The following is a 22364-nucleotide window of genomic DNA, read 5'->3' as shown; positions in this document are numbered from 1 at the left end:
GTAAACTCTGCTGTCTCCTGGTGCTGGAGTATGTCACAAGCTGCAGTTTCAGCCCTGCTGTTTCTCAGGTTGATGAGAAGCTCGTGTTTGGCTGCTGCTCGTGTGGGGTCAGTTTCCTCATTTAAAATTCAACAGGCCTGTGATGTGTTCCAAAAATCCACTACTGCTCACTTTGCCAAGCAGTAAAATTAGAATTTATGAAGCAAACAGGCACGAGAAGTAAACAAACTCAAGATTTTTGTAACCTAAATTATTATTATAGGAGAGTAATCTGAACTACTATTGTATTGTTTGGGGTGTTGGGGTTGGTAGTAACTGCAGACTGCAATGTCCATGCAATGTCCTGCACGCTTGATAAAGTACAGAATAGATTTTAAATATAGAAAGTTCTTGACTATATATACAGGTTATAAATATAACAGATTTTAAATCTACTTCCCAGTGGCCATATGTGTGGTGCATTTGTTGCAGGGTGTTGGGGGGTGGTTTGGGGGGGGGGGGGGGGCGAGGGGAGAGTAGTTTGGTTTTTTTAGCGTAACACAATAAAGGGAGTTTTCAGTTGAGCAGCCATCTCCTTCTGCAGAGGAAGCTTGCAGGATGATGTTTACACTTGTTTTAGTCATCAGAGGTAAAGTGCACAATAATGGTAAGCCTATGTTTCTACAATTGGAGGATATTTCTCATAAAGAAGGAAGTCTCCAAGGTCAACAGCTACAATACCCGGAGAAGTTACATCACAAACCCACATCTGCACAAGACTGCTCTCTTCCCTGCCCTCACCACCCTTGTCTTTTTGTGCACGCACTCCCTCTCTCTCTCTCAGCTTAAGTGTTGCTCACATCACTTGCAAGAATACCATGGATTTGATTTGGGCTTCCGTTTACAGTGTTATTTAGTTGTTAAAAAAAAACAACACAAAAACAAACAAAAAAACCACCCCCACTCCCCAACCCAGAAAAACTCTAAATAATTGAAAAAGTCTCACTATAGTCTTCTAATATCCTGTACATTCCCAAACTCAGTTTGTCTAGCTACTGTTTTCACAATGAGAATTACACTGTATTATGATGAAGGCAGCAGCAGCACTTCCCAGATCTAGTCTGAGCTTGTGCATTTCTTAGTTATCTCCTGTCATGTGATAGTAGTGGGCATGGCAGCTCATGCCTCTGTGTTGAGCTCTATGTATGTGAAGAAGAAAGCTTTTGGCTGTTTTAGCAAAATTTGCATGAGGGAAAAGAGGGAAGGCTAGTTCTCAATAATTCCAGGTCACTTTGTATCTCCATTTACTATGCAAATTAGTGTTACTGGTACATGTAACACCCCTGATAAAAACCCCAAACTGAGAGAAATGTATTGTCTTTTTCATGTTTCTATACATGAAATTTCAGTGCAACGGCTATTTTATAACCCTTTTTGAAGCAGTATTTTTCACCAGTGTTTGCTTGGTTTAGCTTTAACAAATGGCTGTTAATCTAAATTCAGCTTTTTTTATAATGGCAAGAATGAGGACACTCCTTAGAAGCCTACCCGTCAATTTTATTTGTTTTCCAACCTCCTGATGAGGTTTGTTCTTATTCCATCAACAGGATAGCAAAGTGAGAGGGTGCTCTACATAATCCTCATTGCTGTAGACTTTATTCTATTTACACCCAAAACTCTGACTCAGTACTGCTGAAGTCACCTGAGTCTTTCCCTGGCTTCAGGTTGTTCTGAATCAGTCTATAAACCTAAAAGTCAAAGCTGCTTCTAACAAAGAAAACAGAACCTTTTTCCTTCAGTTCCTAACAGAACTTGTGTTGTGGTTTAAGCTGTGTTGTTCATGTCTAATCATGTTCACTGGTGATCATTCCAAGCATCATATATTAGAGTGAAATTACCTAGTATTCAATATTTCCTTGATTACATTTGGTTTGCCACAACAATTATTGCATTTAAAAGGGTGGTGGCGTTCTGCCATCCCTGTTCCCTCAGTCTACAATTTGTTATGGTAGCTATGAAGAGGTGTAAACGTCATCCAGGTAGCTGGGTAACCCTGAGTATTTAAGGAGGTCAGAATAAAGACTGATCTTCTTTTAGGTGTGGACAGGTATGAGACAGGTTGGACTGCACTAGTGAAAGAAGGATTTGTAAAGCTGAGGACATGTGTTTTGGAAGCTGTGCTAGATGTATTGGTTATAAGTTGCTCATCCTTGCCTTGCTCAGCATCGTGGCCAACATTTTACTTTATTTTCCCAATGGTGAAACAAGATTTGCTTCAGAGCATCACCTCGGCAAATATGTGGAGTGCCTTCATGGCATTCTAGGTGGAGGCTTTTTGGTAAGTAATGAGCTAGTAGTTTCTCTCAAGTTTATTTTGGAGCTACTTGGTATTACTGTTTCTTTACCAGTTACATTAATTTATTGATCAAATACCTTGTCAGCAGGAATCTCTGGAGTTGTATCAAAAGAAATTAGCTATATTACCCCATAGGTATTATGAGTTACTATTGTTTATCTTATATGCAACATTATGTCACTTTAAAGCTGAGAAAATCATAGGGTCTACCTTGCAGAATCCAAATGCAAAACTGGAACCAAGCCTCTCAGTGGGTCACAGTTTGCGTTAAGGGTTAAATCTTACTTTTTTTTATGTTATTGAACTATTCTCCTTTTAAATGTCCCTAGATAACCAGCATTTAGTTGCAATTCCTTAATTTCCATTATCTGAGATATTGACAGTTATTTCTCTGCCTTAGCTCTTTATTAAGAGGAATCAATTGGTAGTTATCAAAGCTTTGATTCAAGTAACAGCAAAGGATGAAGAATCGAGTATGTTCATTATAGGACATAGTTAATCTGAAGCTATTATTTTCTACCTTTTCAATGTTGTGGACCACATTGTACCATATTTAAATTCCCTGACTCCAGGCTTCCTTTTTCATTTGCTTTTAAAGTCCTCTTAGAAATAGGCTACAGATCTCAAGGTGTCTGCAAATCACAGGTTGAAAAAGATTGCATGATAAGGCCCTCCGTCTTGTGAGAGGTTCTTACAGCTGTGTTACAACCCCATTGGAACCTAGACTGGGATTTGCAAAGGCTGGGCTTTACACACATAATAATACGGGTGAAATCAACGGAACTGTTCCTGGAACACACCTGTACAACCTCTTCTGGACCTGCAGCATTGGGGCTCAGCAATAGGTTTGAGTAAGGGCTGACAAGTATGTGACTGTTCAACTGGATAGTTTTTTAGTGTCTTGTTAAATCTGTGCAGTTTGCAGACAACGCTTTGCTCTTTCTTTATGGTTTTCTAGGGTAACCCTGGGTGTAGAGTCTTTGTAAGTGCAAACTATTATTAAGTCCTGTTAGGGAGGATACTCTGTTTAATCAACTCTGCTCCTTCTTGATTTTATGCTGGAAGCTCTGGAGTACGGGTGAGTTACGTTTCTTAGAGATAGCTTCTGCTTTGTTACTTTGCATTTCTGTCACTGGAAACTGGTTGTGAAAACCTAGAAAAAGCTAGATGTCTGTAATAAGATGTTTGCCTGAATTGGGCAAAATATTCCTAGACTTTCTAGTCAGACTGGTCTGTCACACAGGCAGTAATGACTCCTCTTCAGTAACTAGTATGTTGGTAGTAGTTGGTTTTTTTTAAAAAATAATTATGAGAGATTTATCTTCTCCTGATTTGGGAGAAAGTTAATGCTTTCTTCACCACCACCTCCCCAAGCATTTTATTTGCAGGATACAGCCTTTAATGTGAACAAAAACTTTTAAAGTCAAAGTACTTTAAATTGCAGCAATACCACAGCAGGGTCTTTATGCACTTAAGTGCTGTGTATACACAAAGTGGAAATAGAAATATACCCATCCTGGTGTTGGTGCTACTGATATCAGTAGTGAGATGCCTACTGTGTTAAACAGAAGTAAAACCGAATAATCTATACGGGCTGCCCCCCACTCCTCTGCCAAGAAGCAATATAAAGGAATGCAATGTGAGGACTGTGTTTTATCATCCCTGTCTGCACAACAAAATAGAACAGTGTTTTTTTTGTTCCATACCTAGGTGCTCATTCCAGCTGCAGTATTCATTGGACTTCACAATGATGACTGTTGTGGGTGCTTTGGCCATGAGGACTGTGGGAAAAGCTGTGCGGTAAGTGAGCCTTTACACTGCAGTCCCAGATAATCCCAAAGACAAGGTGATGGCTATGTTGAAAGTTCATGTCTGTGTTTGCTGTGCAGATGCTGTCCTCAGTTCTGGCAGCCTTTATTGGGATCCTTGGTTCTGGATACTGTATAATCATTTCAGCATTGGGCTTGTCTCAAGGACCATATTGTTTTACTCACCTAGAGAGAAACTGGATCTATCCTTTCAGTGAATCCTCTGGAGGGTAAGTTGTCTGTTCATGAGGGTGTTATATCTTCCCCCATGTACACATGGGCTTTATTCCAGTACGTTTCAGCAATATCCAGTAACCATATACCAAGATCCATTCTTAAGTTTATGCTTCTCACTCACTAAGAACTAAACAGAAGTCATCAGTTACCCACCCTGGTATAGTTTAAAACCAAGGCAATATAAATCCTCTGTCCTACAAAAAGGGATCTGAACATATATGTATATATATATAGGTAATAATATCTATATACCATATACTGTTCATGTCCATGAACATGTCTAACAAAGTTCTAGGCCTTTGAGGGATTTACAAACCATGAATAGCAGTTGTTATGAAATTTGTCTTATCATTTGTGTAAGAACCTCTTTTGTGATGCTTGCTTCTGAAGTTGCTTTGTGTCAGTGTAAACTGGCATAATACCTTCATTAGTGACAATGGCATAGAACCTTTGTAAATGAAACTAGAAAAGGTTTGTAAGAATCTTTGTATGCTGCAGGATGGGGAGGGCCAGAAGCTCTTAATTATCCCTAATTAGGGTTCTCCAGCAAACCAAGCCTATGTAGCTGAGTTGTATGCTATTCCCCATTAATCCCCACAAATCCTGTAGTTTGGAAGGGGATTTGGTTTGGGTCATGACATGCTTTTACAGTGTCTGTATGGTCGGCAACCTTGAGTCTGTTTCTAGTAACAGTTTATGGCTGATGCCAGACTAGAGACAGTTTGAGTACTAAGAAGCCACATAAAGCTCCTTTGCAGCAGAGTTTGAATTTTATATTTCAGTTGCACCTCTCCCAAGAGGGGGGCATTCCTCCTCCCCCATTCCCTCAACTATGGCTGAATATAGAATTAAGTCCTCGCTGAAGGCTCATCAGTGCTGATGTTCTGAAGATGTGGGTGCGGATTAATAGCTGGAATACTGCAGTACCCCTCTGAATTTATTCCATGTTTGCCTCTTCCAGGGTAAGGCATGTGAGGGCCCCAAGACAGCAGTGCAAGAGAGGAAGTGACCCACTTGCTTCAGATCAGTAATTGCTGTCTTTAGAATAAAGGCCCAGACCTGAAAAGCTCTGTGGTTGTTTTGAGAAATAGCTTTGCTCTTTCAGCTTTCTTGCATTTGCGTCTCACTTTAGTCAGTAATAGCTGCCTTTATAGCTTAGATTTATTTTTTTTAAAGAAATTAAGGCTTAACAAAAATGTATGGCTCATAGTTCAACACGTTCTTAAACAGAGCAAACTTTGCATGGAATAAACCATTGCATTTTCTATTCCCACTTAGGGTGATTATCTTTGCAGCTACAGACTAGATGCAATTTAGTTCTAGTGTATGGAAGCATCCCACACTGTCACAATGTTAGTATGTTTTTAATTGCTGTGTACAGGTATTTGTTTGAGTATAACAAGTGGTCTAAATGTCAAGAACCTCAAAACATCGTGCAGTGGAACGTCACCCTCTTTTCCATCCTCCTCGTCTTGGGAGGAATAGAGTTCATTCTGTGCTTCATACAGATAATCAATGGCATTCTTGGAGGACTATGTGGGTTGTGCTGCAGTCATGAGGAGGTAAGCCATTTGTAGTTCTAACCGTGCTTCTCAGATGAAAATGAAACACTATTGTTACTGATGCTACTGTGGGGTCTTGCTCAGAAGCTATTTTTTAAGTATTCTTCTACACTGAATTGTTGCTTAACTTTTTTTATAGCACTGTTGTGTTTAGCTTTTTCATGTAGTATTTGACCACATGCTTTCAGCTGATTTCTCAGCTGTCACAGTGAAGTCAGTCTGCATAGGAGCTGGAAGGCTTTTCTTCCTCCATATGGTACATGTGGTCATCAGCACTATATAGGTGATATAACTGAAACACAGATAGCCTGGTGGTGGTGGTCTTTGCCAGAGCCTAAACCATTGTTGCATAGTGTGGTGCAGTTTTGTGGTAGGCTGCTTGTTCTAACTATGTTGCTTTAGCCTCATATTTTGCTCACAGCAGCTGATAGACTACTGAGAATATGCCGTATGTAATGAAAAATACAGCATCCTAGCCTTGCTTAGTAAAAGTAAGATAAGAGAAGAAATTAAATTGCACATAGCTAACAAAACCTGCTGACAGATATGAAGGGTTTTCTGAAGGTGGGGTTTTTTTGAGTGAGGAAGGGGAATTTCCTCCAAATTTCTCCAGAGTCTTGTTAAACAGTTTGTGCGTGTTGTTAAAATCAGTATCATAGTGGTAGTGGTGGTATTGCAATGGCTTAAGATATGAACCAGATATAATTTATATCACTCACATTGTGGCTAAGAATGTGTTTCATATTTTTAATTGACATAGTTTAATGTTGGGGCTCTTTCAAAGCTATTACTGTCTTCTCACTCCTGTCTTCCATGCTGTAACTGCAGTATAAAAGAGCCGTGCTATGGTTGTCTAAATGTGGTCGAGTTAATTTTAGCTCTTATAGTTGGATACAATATTAGCATTCTTCCCCTTAATATGTGTTTCTTTCTTTTTGTTTCCCCCACAGACATACGTTTGCTAGAAACCTGGCAATGCATTGACATTGGTGCATGTGTGGTGCGTTGAGTATTCTGTGGTTCTTTGGTTTTGTTTTTTAATATTCTATGCATACTAAAATGCACATTGTTGTCAAAGTGTGCTGTTGCCATCAATTTAATTGACTTGGGGCCAGCCTTTGTTCTTGGAGTCATATGCAGATTTTCCACTAACCTGCCTGTATCTAAAAGGAAAATGTATCCTGAATTTCTTTGGTTCATTTCATCTTAGTAAGGTCAACTGCCTGAGCACATGTCACTAAAGATGCTTTTTTTTTTTCTTTTCTGCTGACACAACAGCACTGTACTTTTTGCTGCTTTCCCAATAAAGTTGCACTTTCATTCTGATGTTGGAATGAACACAAACTCAATCTAGTTTGGCCTGGGTATAAATGAATAGTCAGCTGGAGCAAAAACAAAGCAGCAGTAAAATGTGGATGATCGAGGACAGATACATGAACTTCACCTTTTCAGGATTTTTCTGAACTTCTCCTGTATTTCACAAATAAAGATTTGTATTATAAATACCCGGCAGGTGTCAGTGATTCTTTCCCTGCCCATGCTGAAACACTGCTTTCCTGGTCTCAGAGTAAAGGACAGTGGTGGCATAAGAACATGAATATAAAGCAGTCAGGTTATAACCTACTTTTGCTCTCCAGCAGACTCTGTCAGGGTGGGAACTGCTTCACTGTTTGGAGTAGATCATTTAGATGAGCCAGGCAATTGTGCATCAACAAGGGTATGATAGTTCAATGACAGCTCTGTGACAGGTACAACTGCGTACGTGGAGTCTTAGTCCTGGGTCTGGGCTAGCAGTTCACTACTGATGGCCATTCCAAGGACCGGAGGGAGGTTCCTGTGCCTTTGAGCCACAGCTCTGGGTCAATTCTGCTCCTCTCCCAAGGGGGTCTTTCCTCCTGACTGCTTATTCAAGAGTCTTGAGACAAAACCAAAATGCGGGTCTGGGTCCTGATTTTTACCTCACTCAGCAGATCCCCAGGCGTAGCAGTGTTCAGAAAATACAGTGCAAATTCAGGTCAGCAGTTATAGATTAATCTGAAATATTTGACTTCAGCAGTAAGCAGCCTGGAGGCAGTATTCTAAGATCCTGTGCAAGAACCTCCGAAGCATAGCTTGGAGCATATTACAGTGAATGTTTTATCACAAGGTAAAGTAAATCTGAATGATATGCTGCCAACAGCCTTGCTAGCAAGGTCAATATGCTACTGGCAATGGCATCTTTCAAGTGAAAAAACAAAATATGATTTACCATTTATTTCAAAGAAATGAGGCTGATTACCATTATTGCTCAGTTTTGGAATCCAGCAGTTAAAGTTGTCTTTGAAAACAGGCGAGTTAGTTTCTGTTTATGGAGAAAAAGAATTTCCCATGGGTGTCAGTGTGTACTTAGTACTATTTGTAACTAGCAGTGTGGTCTTCAGAGGTAGCCAGAAACTTGAGGTGTATCTCAGGCTCTCCTCACAGGCAAGTCTGCCCAGTATGAAAACATATCTGAAAGAAATTAACTGTGAAAACAAAGTTGCACACACACATCCACAGCAGCAAAAGAACCCACAGATGGGAAGAGTTTGTGTTTAGAATCTCAGGCTCTCTGCTTCTTGCAATAGCATTTATTCATACATAAATAAACAGTAGTAATTGAGGGCAATCTTTAATACCATTTCTACTTGTGTTTACCTATGTCTTGCCCTGCTGTGGAAGGGAGGAGAATACGCATGTGCACGTGTGTATACACACACACAAAATTCCTTGCAGCTGTGCAGTATGGTGTCTTTGTATGTGAAGAAGCACTGTTTGAAAAAGGATCTGCAATTTTAAATTAAGTGTGGAGCAAGAGAAGGAAAAGATAGTCTCGGTGAAATAGGGTAAAATTCCCATGCAACTTACAGATTTTTGCCTTTATGCTTGCATAATTGTTACTTGTCTTTCTGATACACACAACTAATTAAAGAATTGAAACAATTTTAGAAATTCCAATGGACACAATGATTAGGCTAGAGTTTAGAATTAAAACTTTAGCTCAGATCCATGTAGCACTAACGCACAGCATTACTACTCAGTGTTTGTGTTGTCATTTAAAAAAAGCCAGTTGAATTTCTTTGTTGCCTGATGCATAAGACAACGTTTTGGGAGTTTTATCAGTTACATCGTGGAGAAGCAGTTGGTTTAGGTTATATTCATTTCAGTTAGCAGAGATGTCACTTATCCAGAGTAAACATGGCTTTTCGGTAATGGGCTCAGCACCAGCTTATGGATATTGACAGCAACAGGAAAGCAGTTCTTGCAACACTTGGTAAAATATTTGAGAAACTGGTTGCCAGGTTTGCTTAATACTTAGTATAAAATTGTTACTTCCTGTTCTAGCAGTACAGTGTGCCAGCAAAAAAAACACACCTTGATTTGGTATTTGCAGAGCTCAGTTTAAATACAAAATAAGTCATGATGCAGATTGTTGTACTGCAGAATGAATGCTGTTTCAGTTGTCATTTTCCAAGTAAGTTTCTTCTAATCAGACCAGATCACTATGGGAAGTAGCAGCAAATTTGATTATAAACTAAGCTGCTCGCTAGTAATTTTGGCCTTTGCTTATAGAAAAAAAGATTTCAGCTTATTACATGATCTCTGAGTTTTGTAATAAAAAAATCAGTCCTGAGCATGTGATGTGCCTGTTTTTAACTCAGCTGTTTTCTCTGATCTGTAAGGCACAGTGTTGATGATATAAGTTCTGTCCATGACTGTGAACCTGCAAAGGGAGGTTTGCCACTAATTTCGATTAGAGGGAGGCTTGAAACAAGTGTCCATATTGATTAGGGAGTAAACCAGGAAATATGGGAAGATCCTCAGAGTAAAGTCTGAGGACTTCAAAATGAAACCTCCTAGAAAAAGGCGGGGAGAAGGAAACGGGAGAGTCACTGCAGAGAACGGGTAGAGAAATGGTGTAATAGCATGAGTACCACCATGCCCATTTCCTTGGGTGATCTCACTCAAAGGAATAGGAGGCAATTAGTTGCAACATGCAACCCAAACAGCTTTTATGAGATCATGAGAGAAGCCTCATGTGTGCAGAGCCTAAAACAGCTCATGAGGAAACAGAAGGAAAATATGCCATGACATCATTGCTTCTAAAATCAGTCTTCTTGCTTTTGATGGAGCCACAATTTTTTTTCTGACTACAACTTTACTGTGGAGTAAACCCTAAGCTCATTCTTACTTTTCTGATGACTCACAGGGGCATAGAAAGAAGGCTTGTGTTGTGCTATGAGCATTCAAACAGCTCGGGCTCTGTGTTACTGAGATGGATGTTTAGTTGCTTAGGGAATGATGACACATGAAAATAGGGAAACAGTCTGGCTTTGGCTTTGCACAGTGCAAAACGGCAGGCATTTCAAAAAACAGCCAGACCTTTTGTCCTGTACAAGAAGTCACGTGGACTTAGGTCAGATCTGTAGCTATGCATACTCAGCTGTAAGCACAGAATAAAATAACTGGAGAAATAGCAGGATTTGATTTGTCAAACAGCTAAGCTGCATAATGCTGCGGAAAAGAGTAATTAAGTAAAGTGTGACAATAAGTCTGCCTGGCAGTTTCTAACCAGTGTTAATTGGGCTTCTGTACTCCCTGCAATGTGGTCAAGACTCAGTTTGGTGTTTTTGTGAGGCTGCCCCAAGTTAGCAGCAAGTGTTGTTTCGCCCTTAGGGCAGTATCTGCCAAGCTCTGGTATTAATTCTCTGTAGTGTGAGGAAATGTGTGGCCTTCTGTACAGAGACTGGATATATTTATCATTTGACAGCCCCCTTCCCCATGTAAGGTAGAAAAAATTGTGCTACACTGAGGCTGAGCAACCTGCCTCATGTTACAGAATATCTGCATCATAATCCATGTTCTCTGGAGGAGTGCATTTCTAAGCAGTCACTAGGAAATGAGATTTTTGAAGTTCCTTCCTGAGTCTGATTCTAGACATATTTCATTTGGAAGATCACAAAGGAGGATCTTTTAGAAGGGAAACTGCTACTTAAAGACATTGTGCTTAGAAAGGACAGTGAGTTTAGACAGCAATATAAATCTATTGTTCTGCTAACCATTAAGCACATTTCTATCTCTGGAGTCGTACCCCAGTCACCAGGTTTCTGTGAATATGAATTGACTGAATCAAGCTGAGGAGGTCAAAACGCTTTTCATATTTAAAACCTTGTAATTTTTTGTTAGCTTAGAAGAGCAAAACTTCTATAGTTCTTGAGAGATGGCTTTAGAGACATGTGGAAGCTGTTTGAGCTGTCTGCTGATACCTCTTGCACTTTGGAGTATTGTTGTTAACATCCTATTATACTTCCCTAATGGGAAAGCTTCACATGCTGCCAGCTACCAGCTTCCAAACTACGTGTGGTATTTTGAAGGGATCTGTTTCTCAGGTGTGATGGTAAGTGTTGATTCTATGGATTTTTAATGAATTGCATTCTACTGCAAATAACATTGGGTTACTGTGCAGCAATGTAATTGTGTTCTTAAAGAGAATATGGATTACTTTGGCAAAAATACTGCAGGCAGAAAAACTTGATCAAGCTGAAAAAAATGTGAATATACTGAATTACATGCTATGTATATACTATTTAATTTCACGTAAGTGATTTTGCAGAGTTGATTATTTTTTTTCTGCTGGCTTTTTGTTTAGGTGTAATTTACATTTGTATTATGAAGGCAGGCTCCATGTTGATTTAATCCTCTCTGAAGGTTGAATTAGAGCTCTTTTACCAAAAAAAAAAGAAACAAAAGCTAAAAAAGCTTCTCATAACTGTTCAGATGTTTTTAAAAGCTGTATGCAGTCCAGTATTTCGAGGACTGGATACACTTCACAATGCAGCAAGTGCCACTGTTGTTAGACTAAATACAGAAGACTGTCTCACTGTGATTGGCATAGTAGGACTTTCTCCATTACACTTGTAATAAGCTCATCTACAGTAATAAACTAACACGGAGTTGCCCACTGCTCATACTGTTTGCTATGTTCATGAAGAACTGTAGCCTCAGGGACAGTAAGCAGTTGTATAATGAAATGTATGCACACAATCAGTACTTAAAAAGGTCTCATCTGCACAGGTAAGGTGTTTTTATGAAGGTGCTGAACTGGGAGACTTATTAAAACATGAAGCATTATTTTGAAATTGTGTATTCTTCCTAAAGCAGAAGAAAAACCATCTCTTTTGTAGCAGAGGAAAAAGCTATCAGGCAGTGAATTCGAACAGAAAAGGTTAGTTGAAAATTTTGGAAAAAGTTAACTGCGACAGTGACACTCATATTTTGAAGCATTTTTTGCCTTAGGATTATTACCAATTTATTAAAAATTTATATATTATTCTGTTACAAGTAGGGCAGCAGCATGTGAGAGTGTAGTGCTGTGATTCAGAAACATTCCCTTTTCATATTTCCCCTTTCAAACCAGTGCCTCTCTGAGCAGCAGTTTGTGATTCTGGAGTCCAAAACTTATTTATTGAAATGATTCTGGTACCAGGTTTAAGTAATCCAAGAGTCTGAGAAAAACCATATGGATACTTGACAGAGAAAACAAATGAAAGTCCAGGTGAATTTAACAAAAAGCTTGTACTACTGACTTTTTCTAGCATAAGTGTGTTGGTTAGGAAGGTGATACCCTGATCTGTGTGCCTGTGCCAGCAAGAAGCCATTGAACTGATATGGCTGTGTCAATAAAATATCCTTCCCTTCATTGATACTGGTTCTTTTACTTGTGAGCTTGGTTTTATTCTTTCAGCTTCACTGGTATAGCTGTGTCCATGCTATAATGCTTTGCTGTGGTGGGACACATTGTACTCATCTTTCAAGTATAAGAAACAAGTACAGTGACAGCCTAATAAAAACAGTCCAATTCCACGGTGCGCCTTGAGTAATTGTGCTTTCCTACTGAGCAGCTTTAAAATCTCAACAGACCGTAACAGATGCAGTCCCTACCTTCCATAGGCAAAGGAGACTGTGGCTTAGTATCTGCAGTCATTTCACTGACCTTATGATCTTCCCTTATAGATCCTTCTGTTGGCAGTGATTCTAATAACACTGGAGTGTAGCATGTTCTATCGGTGCTGTCAGAGTGAGAGCTGTAACAAAACCTACCGGGTGAGTCTGTGTTTTATTTTTGTGCATCTTTAGCATTTGTTTGGATTGTCTTCCTGCTCTTGTGTTTCCAGCACATCCTTTTGCCCTCTCCACTGCTCTGTTTCTGCTTCCTTTCACAGAGAAGGATTCTAAGTCGGGTTGAGAGGTCACAGAAAGCGTAGCTCCTTCCTTCTGATGCATAAGCAGGATGAAAGAAAATTAAACAGGAAAAAAAAAAACCAAACCAAAAAAAAGCCACAAAAAAATCCTTGTAAAATAAATAAGAATGTAGAAGACCTGAGAGTTTCAATTAAGTATCCCAACTAAATAGCTTCATCCCTTTGCTTGTATTATTTGGAAGTTATTTTTTCCAGTAAGGACTCAATATACACTATCTGGGATGCAAACATGTTTAATGCATGGTTGTGTTCCTCTAGCATTTTGGGAAACAATTTTGAAAAAATGCAAGTTTAAAAAAAAATAATCCCCAAACAATATTTAACTGAGAGTTGTGAAACTGTCTTAAACTCTGTCTTAATCTTTATTTTGTATGTGTATGCTTACTATCCTTTACCTGGTATTTTTCTTTCTGAATTTTGAAGATTGGGACAATCAAATGTGAAATTCAATCTCAAGGAAGTAGCTAGGCAGGCTGAATGACTGTATTTGGTGTGGACACTGTCCTCACACAGTAATATTTTTCTTTCTTTACTTCAGAGTTTTATTTCAATTGTGTTAGCCCTGCTTGGAGTTGCTTTCTCTGGATACAGTTGCATCATTTTTACCTTGGGGCTGATCCAAGGCCCCTTCTGCAATTCATCAGGTGGATGGGATTATATCTTCAAAGACACTGCTGGAGGGTAAGAAACATCAGTGTAATTCTTCTGGAAGAACCTGTTCATCAAAACAATAGTCAGACAAATTCTCTCAGAGTTTTACACAAAATGGCACAGTCTCTTGAACACAAGACCTATATTGGCGAGTGAGGTTTTTCAGCTTCTTGAATGAGCACCAGAATCCTCAAAGACAGGTATTTGCCACTTTGTAAGGAAAGAGTAAATGTAAGAATGTTTGTACTGACCAGACCTGGAGGTCCATCTAGCTAAGTGTCCTTTCTTTATCTGGTGGTGGTCACAATCACATGTAGTAGAGAATATAAGGTTAGAGTGAGCGCAGATGGATACTTTCTCAGAATATTCTCTCAAATTCCTCAAGTTTTTGGTTCAAAGATTATAGAGAGCTTTTTTCTATTTAATAACTCAGTAGGTTTCTCTTCAACCCCTAAAGCTCAATGAAGTCTGGTTTTATCACTGGTAGTTTTTGCATACCACTGCTGTATCTCATAACACACCTAAGTGAGGTAGACAAAGTGTTGTCCATGTCCCAGCCTCCTAGAGACACGAAAGGTTTGATTCAGATCTGTAACCTGAGGCTGCTTTTGCAAGATTTTACATTCTCCCTTTAAAAGATCAAAGTTTTATAAGACTTGAATATTGCAAGTCATATAATGCCATGCTCTTCCAGCTGCATTTGAATGCACTGAGGATTAAATTTGTTGGAGGATCAAAAACAACTTCCTTCAGCATCCAACAGGAATAGTTCCTAAACTATGGCCTTCTCTGACTTAAGTCAGCTTTATTTTAAAACACTGAAGTGCATCCTGCAATCTCTGCTACGTATCACGAGCGTTACTATCCCATTTGGAAATGCAAACATGAGAGTTTGAGTTCAACGTAAAGGGCCAGATGCTGAATAATGCACTCCAGATTTGGCTCAAAGCATTTCAGTTATGAATGTTTAGGAAAGAAAGCGTGGCTCTTGAACGATTGGAAACTGCATGTGGTGACACTTAACCTCAGCTCTGCCATTTAGGCTGCATGCAGTGGTTAGAATGATGGCGATGGGGTGTTCCTGCTCTCTGCGCGGTACTGATGTCAGCTGGACTTAACCAAAAGCTGAAATTAAATCAATAAAAGGAAAATTCCCATTTTAAACTTGGCTTCTGCCACTTGAAAAAATGGTCATGTCTTTCTAACACTTAGGTGTCTAACAGGGAAACTGATGAAGCAGAGGTATTTGAGGAGCCTAAGCTTTTTCACTCAGCTGAGTTTGAGAAACCTATGCAGGAGTTATGCTGGTGTAATGAAAGACTAGAATCTGGTTCCTAAATTTGAAGCATATAAAGGCCAGTATGGTTTTTCTATATATATTATGGGTAAAATAATGTGTATTTAAATTGAGTTGCACCCACCATATTTAATTTACTTCAAATGGCTGTTTCTTTAATAGGTACCTCACAGATTACCCTGCTTGGTCTCGGTGCACGGAACCTGTTAACATAGTAGAGTGGAACATCATTTTACTCTCTATTCTGATAGCTCTTAGTGGACTGCAGCTGATCATCTGTTTTCTCAAAGTGGCTGCTGAGTTGAAACGGACACTCTGTGGGACCTATTCTGTTTTTGTCCAGGTAACAAAATATCTGAGATCATTTCACCAGCATCTCCAAGTCAGTTTAGCTTCAGCGATTTGTCTCAGTTGAGGACGTACCCTTTTGGTTTATGCATTCTCTATGCTACTGCATTTTTATTACCAGAGGATATGTACTGATAATAAATCTATTGTGTTTGATTCATCCACTGATTGCTTGTGAAATATAGGGATTGGTGACTGCTTACTCTGACCTTTCAGGCTAGGACTGAAAAGAAAAAAATGTGGCTGGGAATTCGGCACCAGTGCTGAATCCATTACTCCTATGTCAGCAGAGGTTTCTGAGCACCTTTCTTCTGAGCATCTTTCTTCTAGCATTCAATTTAAAGTCGTTCTTATCAATGTGTGGGTTTCACAGCAAACAGAAGAAGATGTAACAGGTAATATGTAGCAGTTGTGATCTAGGCATCAGTTTTTACTATGTTTTCAGTAGGTTATTGAAACAATAACTGAGAGGGCTCTGCTTTGGGCAGAAGAATTAGTTGGAAACCCAGAGCTCAGGTGACTGATGCTGCTAAGCTGCACACTGGTGTGAAGTGGTGTGGTTTAATGTGGCATTCAGTTTCCCCAGCTTTGGAGGTAGGGTGAAATTAGATATGCTTACCCCTCCCTGTCCGTCTGCACTGGGATCAAGGAGCCCTCAGGGTTTTTATGTAGCCAACAACCTCAGTGATGACAGCATGTTCAGGAAAGATTTCTAATTAGGAAGAGCAGCAGCCCCCAAAAGCAGGCATGCACACTCCCAGACATAGGGTTAGTTCTGTCATGTAAGTGGGAGACAAGGGCAGAGCAGGTGGGATGGCAGTGCCGCTGCAGCGTGAGGGCTCCTGCCCAGTGCTGGTAGGCCAGCGCAGGGGAACTGCAGGTGCCACAGAGGGCCTTGGGCAAGCAGGCAAGGAAGTGCTTCTTGGAGGAATTTACTGTAACAGCAACCTAAAAAAAGGTCAAGGCCTGAGGCGATTTCTCTCAAAACATTCTGCTTGCCAGTAAATGAGCCGCCTCAGCCTGGGAGCCAGCCCAGCTTCCAGCGAAGTCCAAAGCAATTCTGTCAGCTTGTCCCTGGGTGCAGAGTAGGGTCACCTCAGGAGCACGGGGTGTGTGTCGGGTTTAGGTTGGATGTGGACATTGAAGAGTCAAGCAACTTCTATATTAACTTGAGTTGAAAAAAAGAGGGTAACTATTTCCTTCCTTTTTATTTGCAGGCTGGGATTCTCTAAAAATGGCATGGAAATCTTCACTGCTTCTCCCCCACCCCCCAGAAAAAGAGAGAAATGGCTTCTCCAACATTTACGATGGTAGATTTGAGTGCTGCAAAGACAAACGAAACGCTTGTCTTAAATCTTTGTCTCTCAAGCCTCTCTATTTTAGATGAAGTTATCTGAACTGTTTGACATCTACATTTTTCTAGTTGTTTTCTAACCTGTCCGGTTGTCCCTGGCAGTGACTCTTCATTTTTTTACCCTCCAGCTTGTTCTGACAATAGGGAGGTTTGAATACCATGGAACTGCTTTTGTATTGAAATCACCGTTTTTGAATGAACTGCTGTAAAACTGCTGTAGAACTGCTTTTATACTCCCCTCTCTTTGTTTAGAGCATAGAAATATTTGTTGTTCTGAAAGGGCCTGATTCAAAGCCCAGTATGTCAGGAGGGGTTGTTCCCTTGAGAATTAGTGCACTGGATGAAGCCACAATTTCTAAATGAATAAATTTTAGTTACAGACAGACCATGATGGTCACGAAAAGCAGCAGCCTATCCTGCTCATTCTGTCTTGGAAGTTTTTAACTGCACAAAGCAATTACTGAAAAAAGGCTATCAAGTCTTCCTGCAGTAAGGCTTTTAGAAAGGCATCCATGCCTGATTGAAAGATTAGATACACAACTCTGAAATCAGCCATGCTAATTAGTACATGTTAATAGCTGCACTGAGTTTCTTCTTATTTTATACTCAGAGGCAAACTGTTTTGGTTTTTTTTGATCAAGTATTATATGACTTGAGGGAATATATGAGGCAACCTTGTGAGCACCCAGTGCTAGCTTATTAATACTCTTCTGAATATCCTGACTGGAAGATTAATGTTCTTGACAATAATAATCAGACAAAAAAAATAACCTGTTTTAAATTAGCAGCTAAAAAGTCTTTGTAATTTCTCAAGGAATTATTAATTCATTCCCAGTGGAAATTCAGGGATTCACAATAAAGTGGACATACAGCTCATTTGCAGCTGCTTGGGCAACTTTTGGCTGTATTCAGCACTGGTTTTGAGAGAATGAGCACCCAGAGGAAAGCTAAATATGTACTTCAGACTTGAGGTAATGCACGTATCTCTATTACATCAGAACTAGTGGGATTCAGCTATATCAACAGCTAATATTAAACACTGTTACAACTGCCAACTGTACAGTAAGTGGCAGCTGTGGGTGCAATATTTAGAAAAAAATAGAGTATATCAGTCATTTAATTCTGTTTCAAGACAATATTGACATTTTGCCTTAATATTCCTTTATCAGATTGTTTTGAAAAGCTGGTTTCTTCCTGTAGGATTTGAAGAATGCATCTAAAGTTTTAATTGCTTAGTTTCTATTAAGTTGCAAGAAGTAATAAAGAAATTAATGATGTTTAAGAATGGGGCTAGTCTTTTGGCAGATGGTTCAAGCTGGCATGGATGTTCAGAGATGCATGAAAAAAAGGCATGATTATGAAATGGGGACTGTTTGCAACTGCATACTTGTTTTTCCCTAGGCTTAAATATAAATCATATTGTATATCTACACAAATTATAATCCCACATTCTTATGGATTTGTGGATATTGTTTGCAGACAGAAGAAAGAAAACTGACCAATCCACCTCTACTCCTACCAAACATCTTAGAGCAACTTGCTGATTTCATGCATGCAAACCATGGAGCTGTTTATTTTGAAAATGTTAGAAACATTTGAAAAAAAGGTTTTATTATCTGGATGAAAAATAGTATGTGTGGGGTAGACATTCAAAGCAGAAAACCCCTAGAACTGCTAAACGTTCCTAAAGTGAATGGTGCCATTTCACTGAGGAAAGCAAACAAACAGGGTATTCTATTTAGACTCCAGCTCAGCCATGGGGAAAATACAGGCTTATCTTTAGGCAAACAGGGTCTATTGAGATAGATTTTGCTGTGCTGGATGAGAGCAATGAAATACCTTAAAATTACACCTGTAAACTCTTAACCCTTTATCTTGGTCCTATATGTGTCCTTTCTACTTTTCAATAACTTCTGTCTCTGATCATGGCAAGTCTTGAGCTTGGCAGACAGGAAACACAAAGAACAGTATCAATTTTGACAGCTTTTTTCCAAAGTAGTATTATTAGTGGCTGTACCTAACAACTGGCAAGGCTTGGCTGTCTTTAATTCATCCTTTTTTTTTTGTGATTGCATCTTGTCAGTTTACATTTCTGCTCTACCACAGGCTGGTATCTCCTATTTTAGTGGCTTAAATCAAAGAAAGAGATGTGTAAGCCATTCTTGTTGGACATATTGATTCTGCAACCCTCTTTATCCATAATCCAGATATTGGCATCTCCATTGCCATAGCCAGACTCAACTGTCACTTGATAGCTCAGCTTCTAAATGGGCAGTTTATTAATTTGAAATTGGCAGTGAGAATACTAAAGGCTAACAGTGGGTTGCATTTACAAATTTAACAACTTGTTTCACACGGGGCTTTTGGATGTAAGGCAAGTTAAATTCGATCTAGTCAATTTATGTCCCGATTCAGTCTGAAAGATGGTGTCTCTAACAAGGTGCTATGAACTATGCCTACTAGCAAAACCAAGATTCTTGTAAGGAATATTAACTGCCTTGAAATCTAGACATAACTCTGATGGTGCTATTTGGGGCAATGTGACCATCTGGCCCTCCAGCTGCAGAATGCAGACCTCACCCTGACACCAGCAGAGAGAAGTGGGCCACAGAGCCAGGACAAAGCTCACACCATGCTGGCATATGAGAAACCCTTTCTTGAAGAAATGTTCCTGAACCTGAGGCGCATGTGCTGCCTGGTGAAATCCACACATAAAATACCCCAGACACACCTGGAAGAAAGATGCAGATTTGTGTTCATAAACTTCTGTAAGTGAGGAGTTAATGCTGAAAGCTAGAATTAAGAGTTCCAGCATTATTTGTTCCTCACAGCCAATGCATTTTGCCAGAGTAATATGATGCTGTGTCTGGAACAGGATTGTCATTCATTTAAAACGCTTCGACTGGAAATAGCTGTAGAGACTCAGTTTGACCACTAATAATTGTGGGCAGAGATTTATAGTAAAATACTGTGGAGCCCATCCACCTTTGCATTTTGGGGCATATTATTCCTCGTGTAGGTAAAAGTGAGTCTCACTGAAGTGCAATTTCCTGATTGCTAATTCTTCACATGTTGGATGGAGGTTATTTCCACATTGAAATGGCAGAGGACAAATGAAGCTCCTCAGAACTTTAAAGGGTGTTTACCTGCAGAGGTTTGCAGCAGGTCAGAAGAGCAGCATGGGCAGCAGACTATAAACACATCATTCAGATTAGGGACTTATGAAATTGTGGGGTTTCAATTCAATTTCACTGGGACCTCTTGTTGAGACTTTTGGGTTGTTTTTTTTCTCAAGGAAAATTTTTGAAGTAAAAGATCAGCTTTGTATTTTCAATGCAGTTTTGAGGGCTTTCAGAACAGTCATAGCATTTCAGCATCCTCAGTATGAGAAATGAGGTATTGTGGTTTAAAACAATAAGGGGATATTCATGACACCAAACTGCAGACTCATAATTTAACCAATTAAATTAGGTGCTCAGTCTTTTTAAGCCCTATGAGAGGAGAGAGGTTCGCACTCTTTAAATACCCTCTGAAGATAATAATACAGGCTTGGGAAGCTCAGTCACCTCTATCAGTTTTTTTAGTTCCTTAAGAGAAAGATAATAGGAATATGCTCAAGCACACAAGTATCTTAAAGTTTGGGTGAGGTGCAATTCAAAGTGATAATGGAAATATCTTACCTGTCAAAAGTTTTTGTTTTATCTTTAAGTAAAAACAACATGCAGTACTTTTGCAAATCAAGAAAGAGTAATTTAGAGGAGTCAAGGGACTAAGGCAAAGAAATGCTCATGTTTTTACCCCCAAATAAATGTGGAGATTTCAAGGATACTGCATGTGTGTTTTTTTCTCTTCCTCAGTCTGATGGAAGTTTGAACAAAAATAAGCCAAATAGCCCATATATACATGAACAACTCTGTTAGCTGAGTATTAAGGAATGACTTTGAATTTAAGTAGTGTAAGAGAAGATAAATGGTTTCTCATTTTTACCTCAGTTAATTTACAGATGGGACATACGCAACCTGTACAAGCTGATCTTTCCACTGAACCACCAACCTTCATCCATGATAAAGAAAAAAAATCCCTACAGAAATCATTTTGACCATGTGACACCAACCTGGGAAATTCCAGAATTTCATCATAGATTAAGTCAGATTTCGAAAACTTGGCTTTGGCCACAGTCATTTAGACAGAAGCAGAATCCTCCATTTAATGCAGATGTGTAGAAGCTTCCAAAATATTCTGATAGTGCCTGAAATTTTTTTGTATGAATAGTGATTAAAATTGGTAACTTATACCACAGTCCTGGTAAATAAAGGTTTAGATTTGTATGTCATTAAAGGAAACCTGGTGTACTTTAGTTATGTTCTGAATCTTAGTCTTCTATGCAAAACAATCATAATTTTTCTGACCATTAAGAAAATAGCTTCAAAGAAGATTGTGGTTATTACAGATATTTTTAAGTTGCCATATAATGAGAAATGTAATTTATAATGAGTGTGACTATGTCAGTGCTCAGAGTGCAGAAGAGATTTTTCAAGAATTCCCAAGTGACTGAAGATACATATTTTTTAATAGAAGTCTTTACAATTTCCAGGTTTACAGGTGGCTTTGTATATCTAAAGCTTCATACACAATCATGATGTAATGGAGGTATGCTTGAAAAGAAATGCAATTGCAAACTTTAGTTAGGTGTTTTTTAAATATCCCATGTTTAAGGTCCAATTTTGTTCTTATTTTTCAATGAGACTAACAGATACAAAATGTTTACAGAACTTGAATAAAGCAAAAGTATAGCCTTCTGCACTGGGTAGTACATTTAGATAATGGCAACAGTTAAGATTACCTGGAGCTTTATACATCTATTATGCTTTTAATCATTGAAGAATGTGGCTTATCCTGTCTGGTGATAGACTAGGAGGAAGATAACCTAAATAGTTCATTTTGTGGAATTTCTGAGACTCATTTCCTTTGGGCAATACTGAAACTGCTTGGGAATGAGATGCAAACCTCCCCTGCCTCCATCTGTGACCAGCTGGTCCTTTTCATGTCTAGCTATATATGCCACACTTTGTGCTAAAATTACATTTCCAAGGGGACTGTGGTGGGTTAGTAGAGCTTATCCATGCATAACATCAGTGTGTAAGCTCTGCTCTGATACCAGTGACCTCAGTCCTCTCTTATCTGTCTGTGTTGCACCAGTTTAGTGATGGCTGTGCAGAGGGGAAGAAGCAGTGGTCTGTAGATTCAGAATGAGCAAGGGAAATAGGCAGCAGAAAGTCTGCACCTACAGGGTCTGCCTTGTGTTCAGTTATGTCAGCGCAGGAGGAGATATACCAGGGAAAATGGGTGTCATTTGGAGCTTTTCTCAGTGCACTTACAAAGGTGTGTTCTTGTGCCACATGTCACAGAAATTATTTTCTCGGTAGTATACAAGTTATAGAGAGAGTGAAGAATGTAATTAAGCTTAAGTCTGTAAATCCATTTAAATCTAC

The 22364-nt window shown here is 39.2% G+C and overlaps 2 protein-coding genes across 4 annotated transcripts in view; both read left to right on the top strand.

Moving 5' to 3' along the window:
* Window positions 1-2072: 2072 nt before the first annotated feature.
* Window positions 2073-20698, top strand: TM4SF1 (transmembrane 4 L six family member 1). 3 transcript variants are annotated; one of them, XM_075031158.1, is made up of 8 exons: window positions 2073-2317; window positions 4046-4135; window positions 4225-4373; window positions 5762-5942; window positions 12975-13064; window positions 13761-13903; window positions 15333-15513; window positions 16736-20698. In XM_075031158.1, exons 1-8 carry the CDS (start codon window positions 2141-2143, stop codon window positions 16748-16750), a joined length of 1026 nt encoding a protein of 341 aa, XP_074887259.1. In that variant the 5' UTR covers window positions 2073-2140; the 3' UTR covers window positions 16751-20698. The 3 variants fall into 3 exon arrangements, with proteins under 3 accessions (XP_074887259.1, XP_074887260.1, XP_074887262.1); XM_075031159.1 differs by lacking the exons at window positions 12975-13064; window positions 13761-13903; window positions 15333-15513; window positions 16736-20698 and adding an exon at window positions 6893-7412; XM_075031161.1 differs by lacking the exons at window positions 2073-2317; window positions 4046-4135; window positions 4225-4373; window positions 5762-5942 and adding an exon at window positions 10906-11358.
* CP (ceruloplasmin) overlaps window positions 16742-22364 on the top strand; it is a 25617-nt gene continuing 19994 nt past the window's right edge. Inside the window, exon 1 of the mRNA XM_075031148.1 lies at window positions 16742-16828. Coding sequence (XP_074887249.1) covers window positions 16805-16828 — 24 coding nt within the window. The 5' untranslated portion in view covers window positions 16742-16804. The remainder of the gene's footprint in view (window positions 16829-22364) is intronic.

This window comes from Buteo buteo, chromosome 7 (genome assembly GCF_964188355.1).
Source record: "Buteo buteo chromosome 7, bButBut1.hap1.1, whole genome shotgun sequence".
Lineage (NCBI taxonomy): Eukaryota > Metazoa > Chordata > Aves > Accipitriformes > Accipitridae > Buteo > Buteo buteo.
The sequence above is the reverse complement of the archived record's forward strand: the minus strand, read 5'-3'. Positions and strand labels throughout refer to the sequence as shown.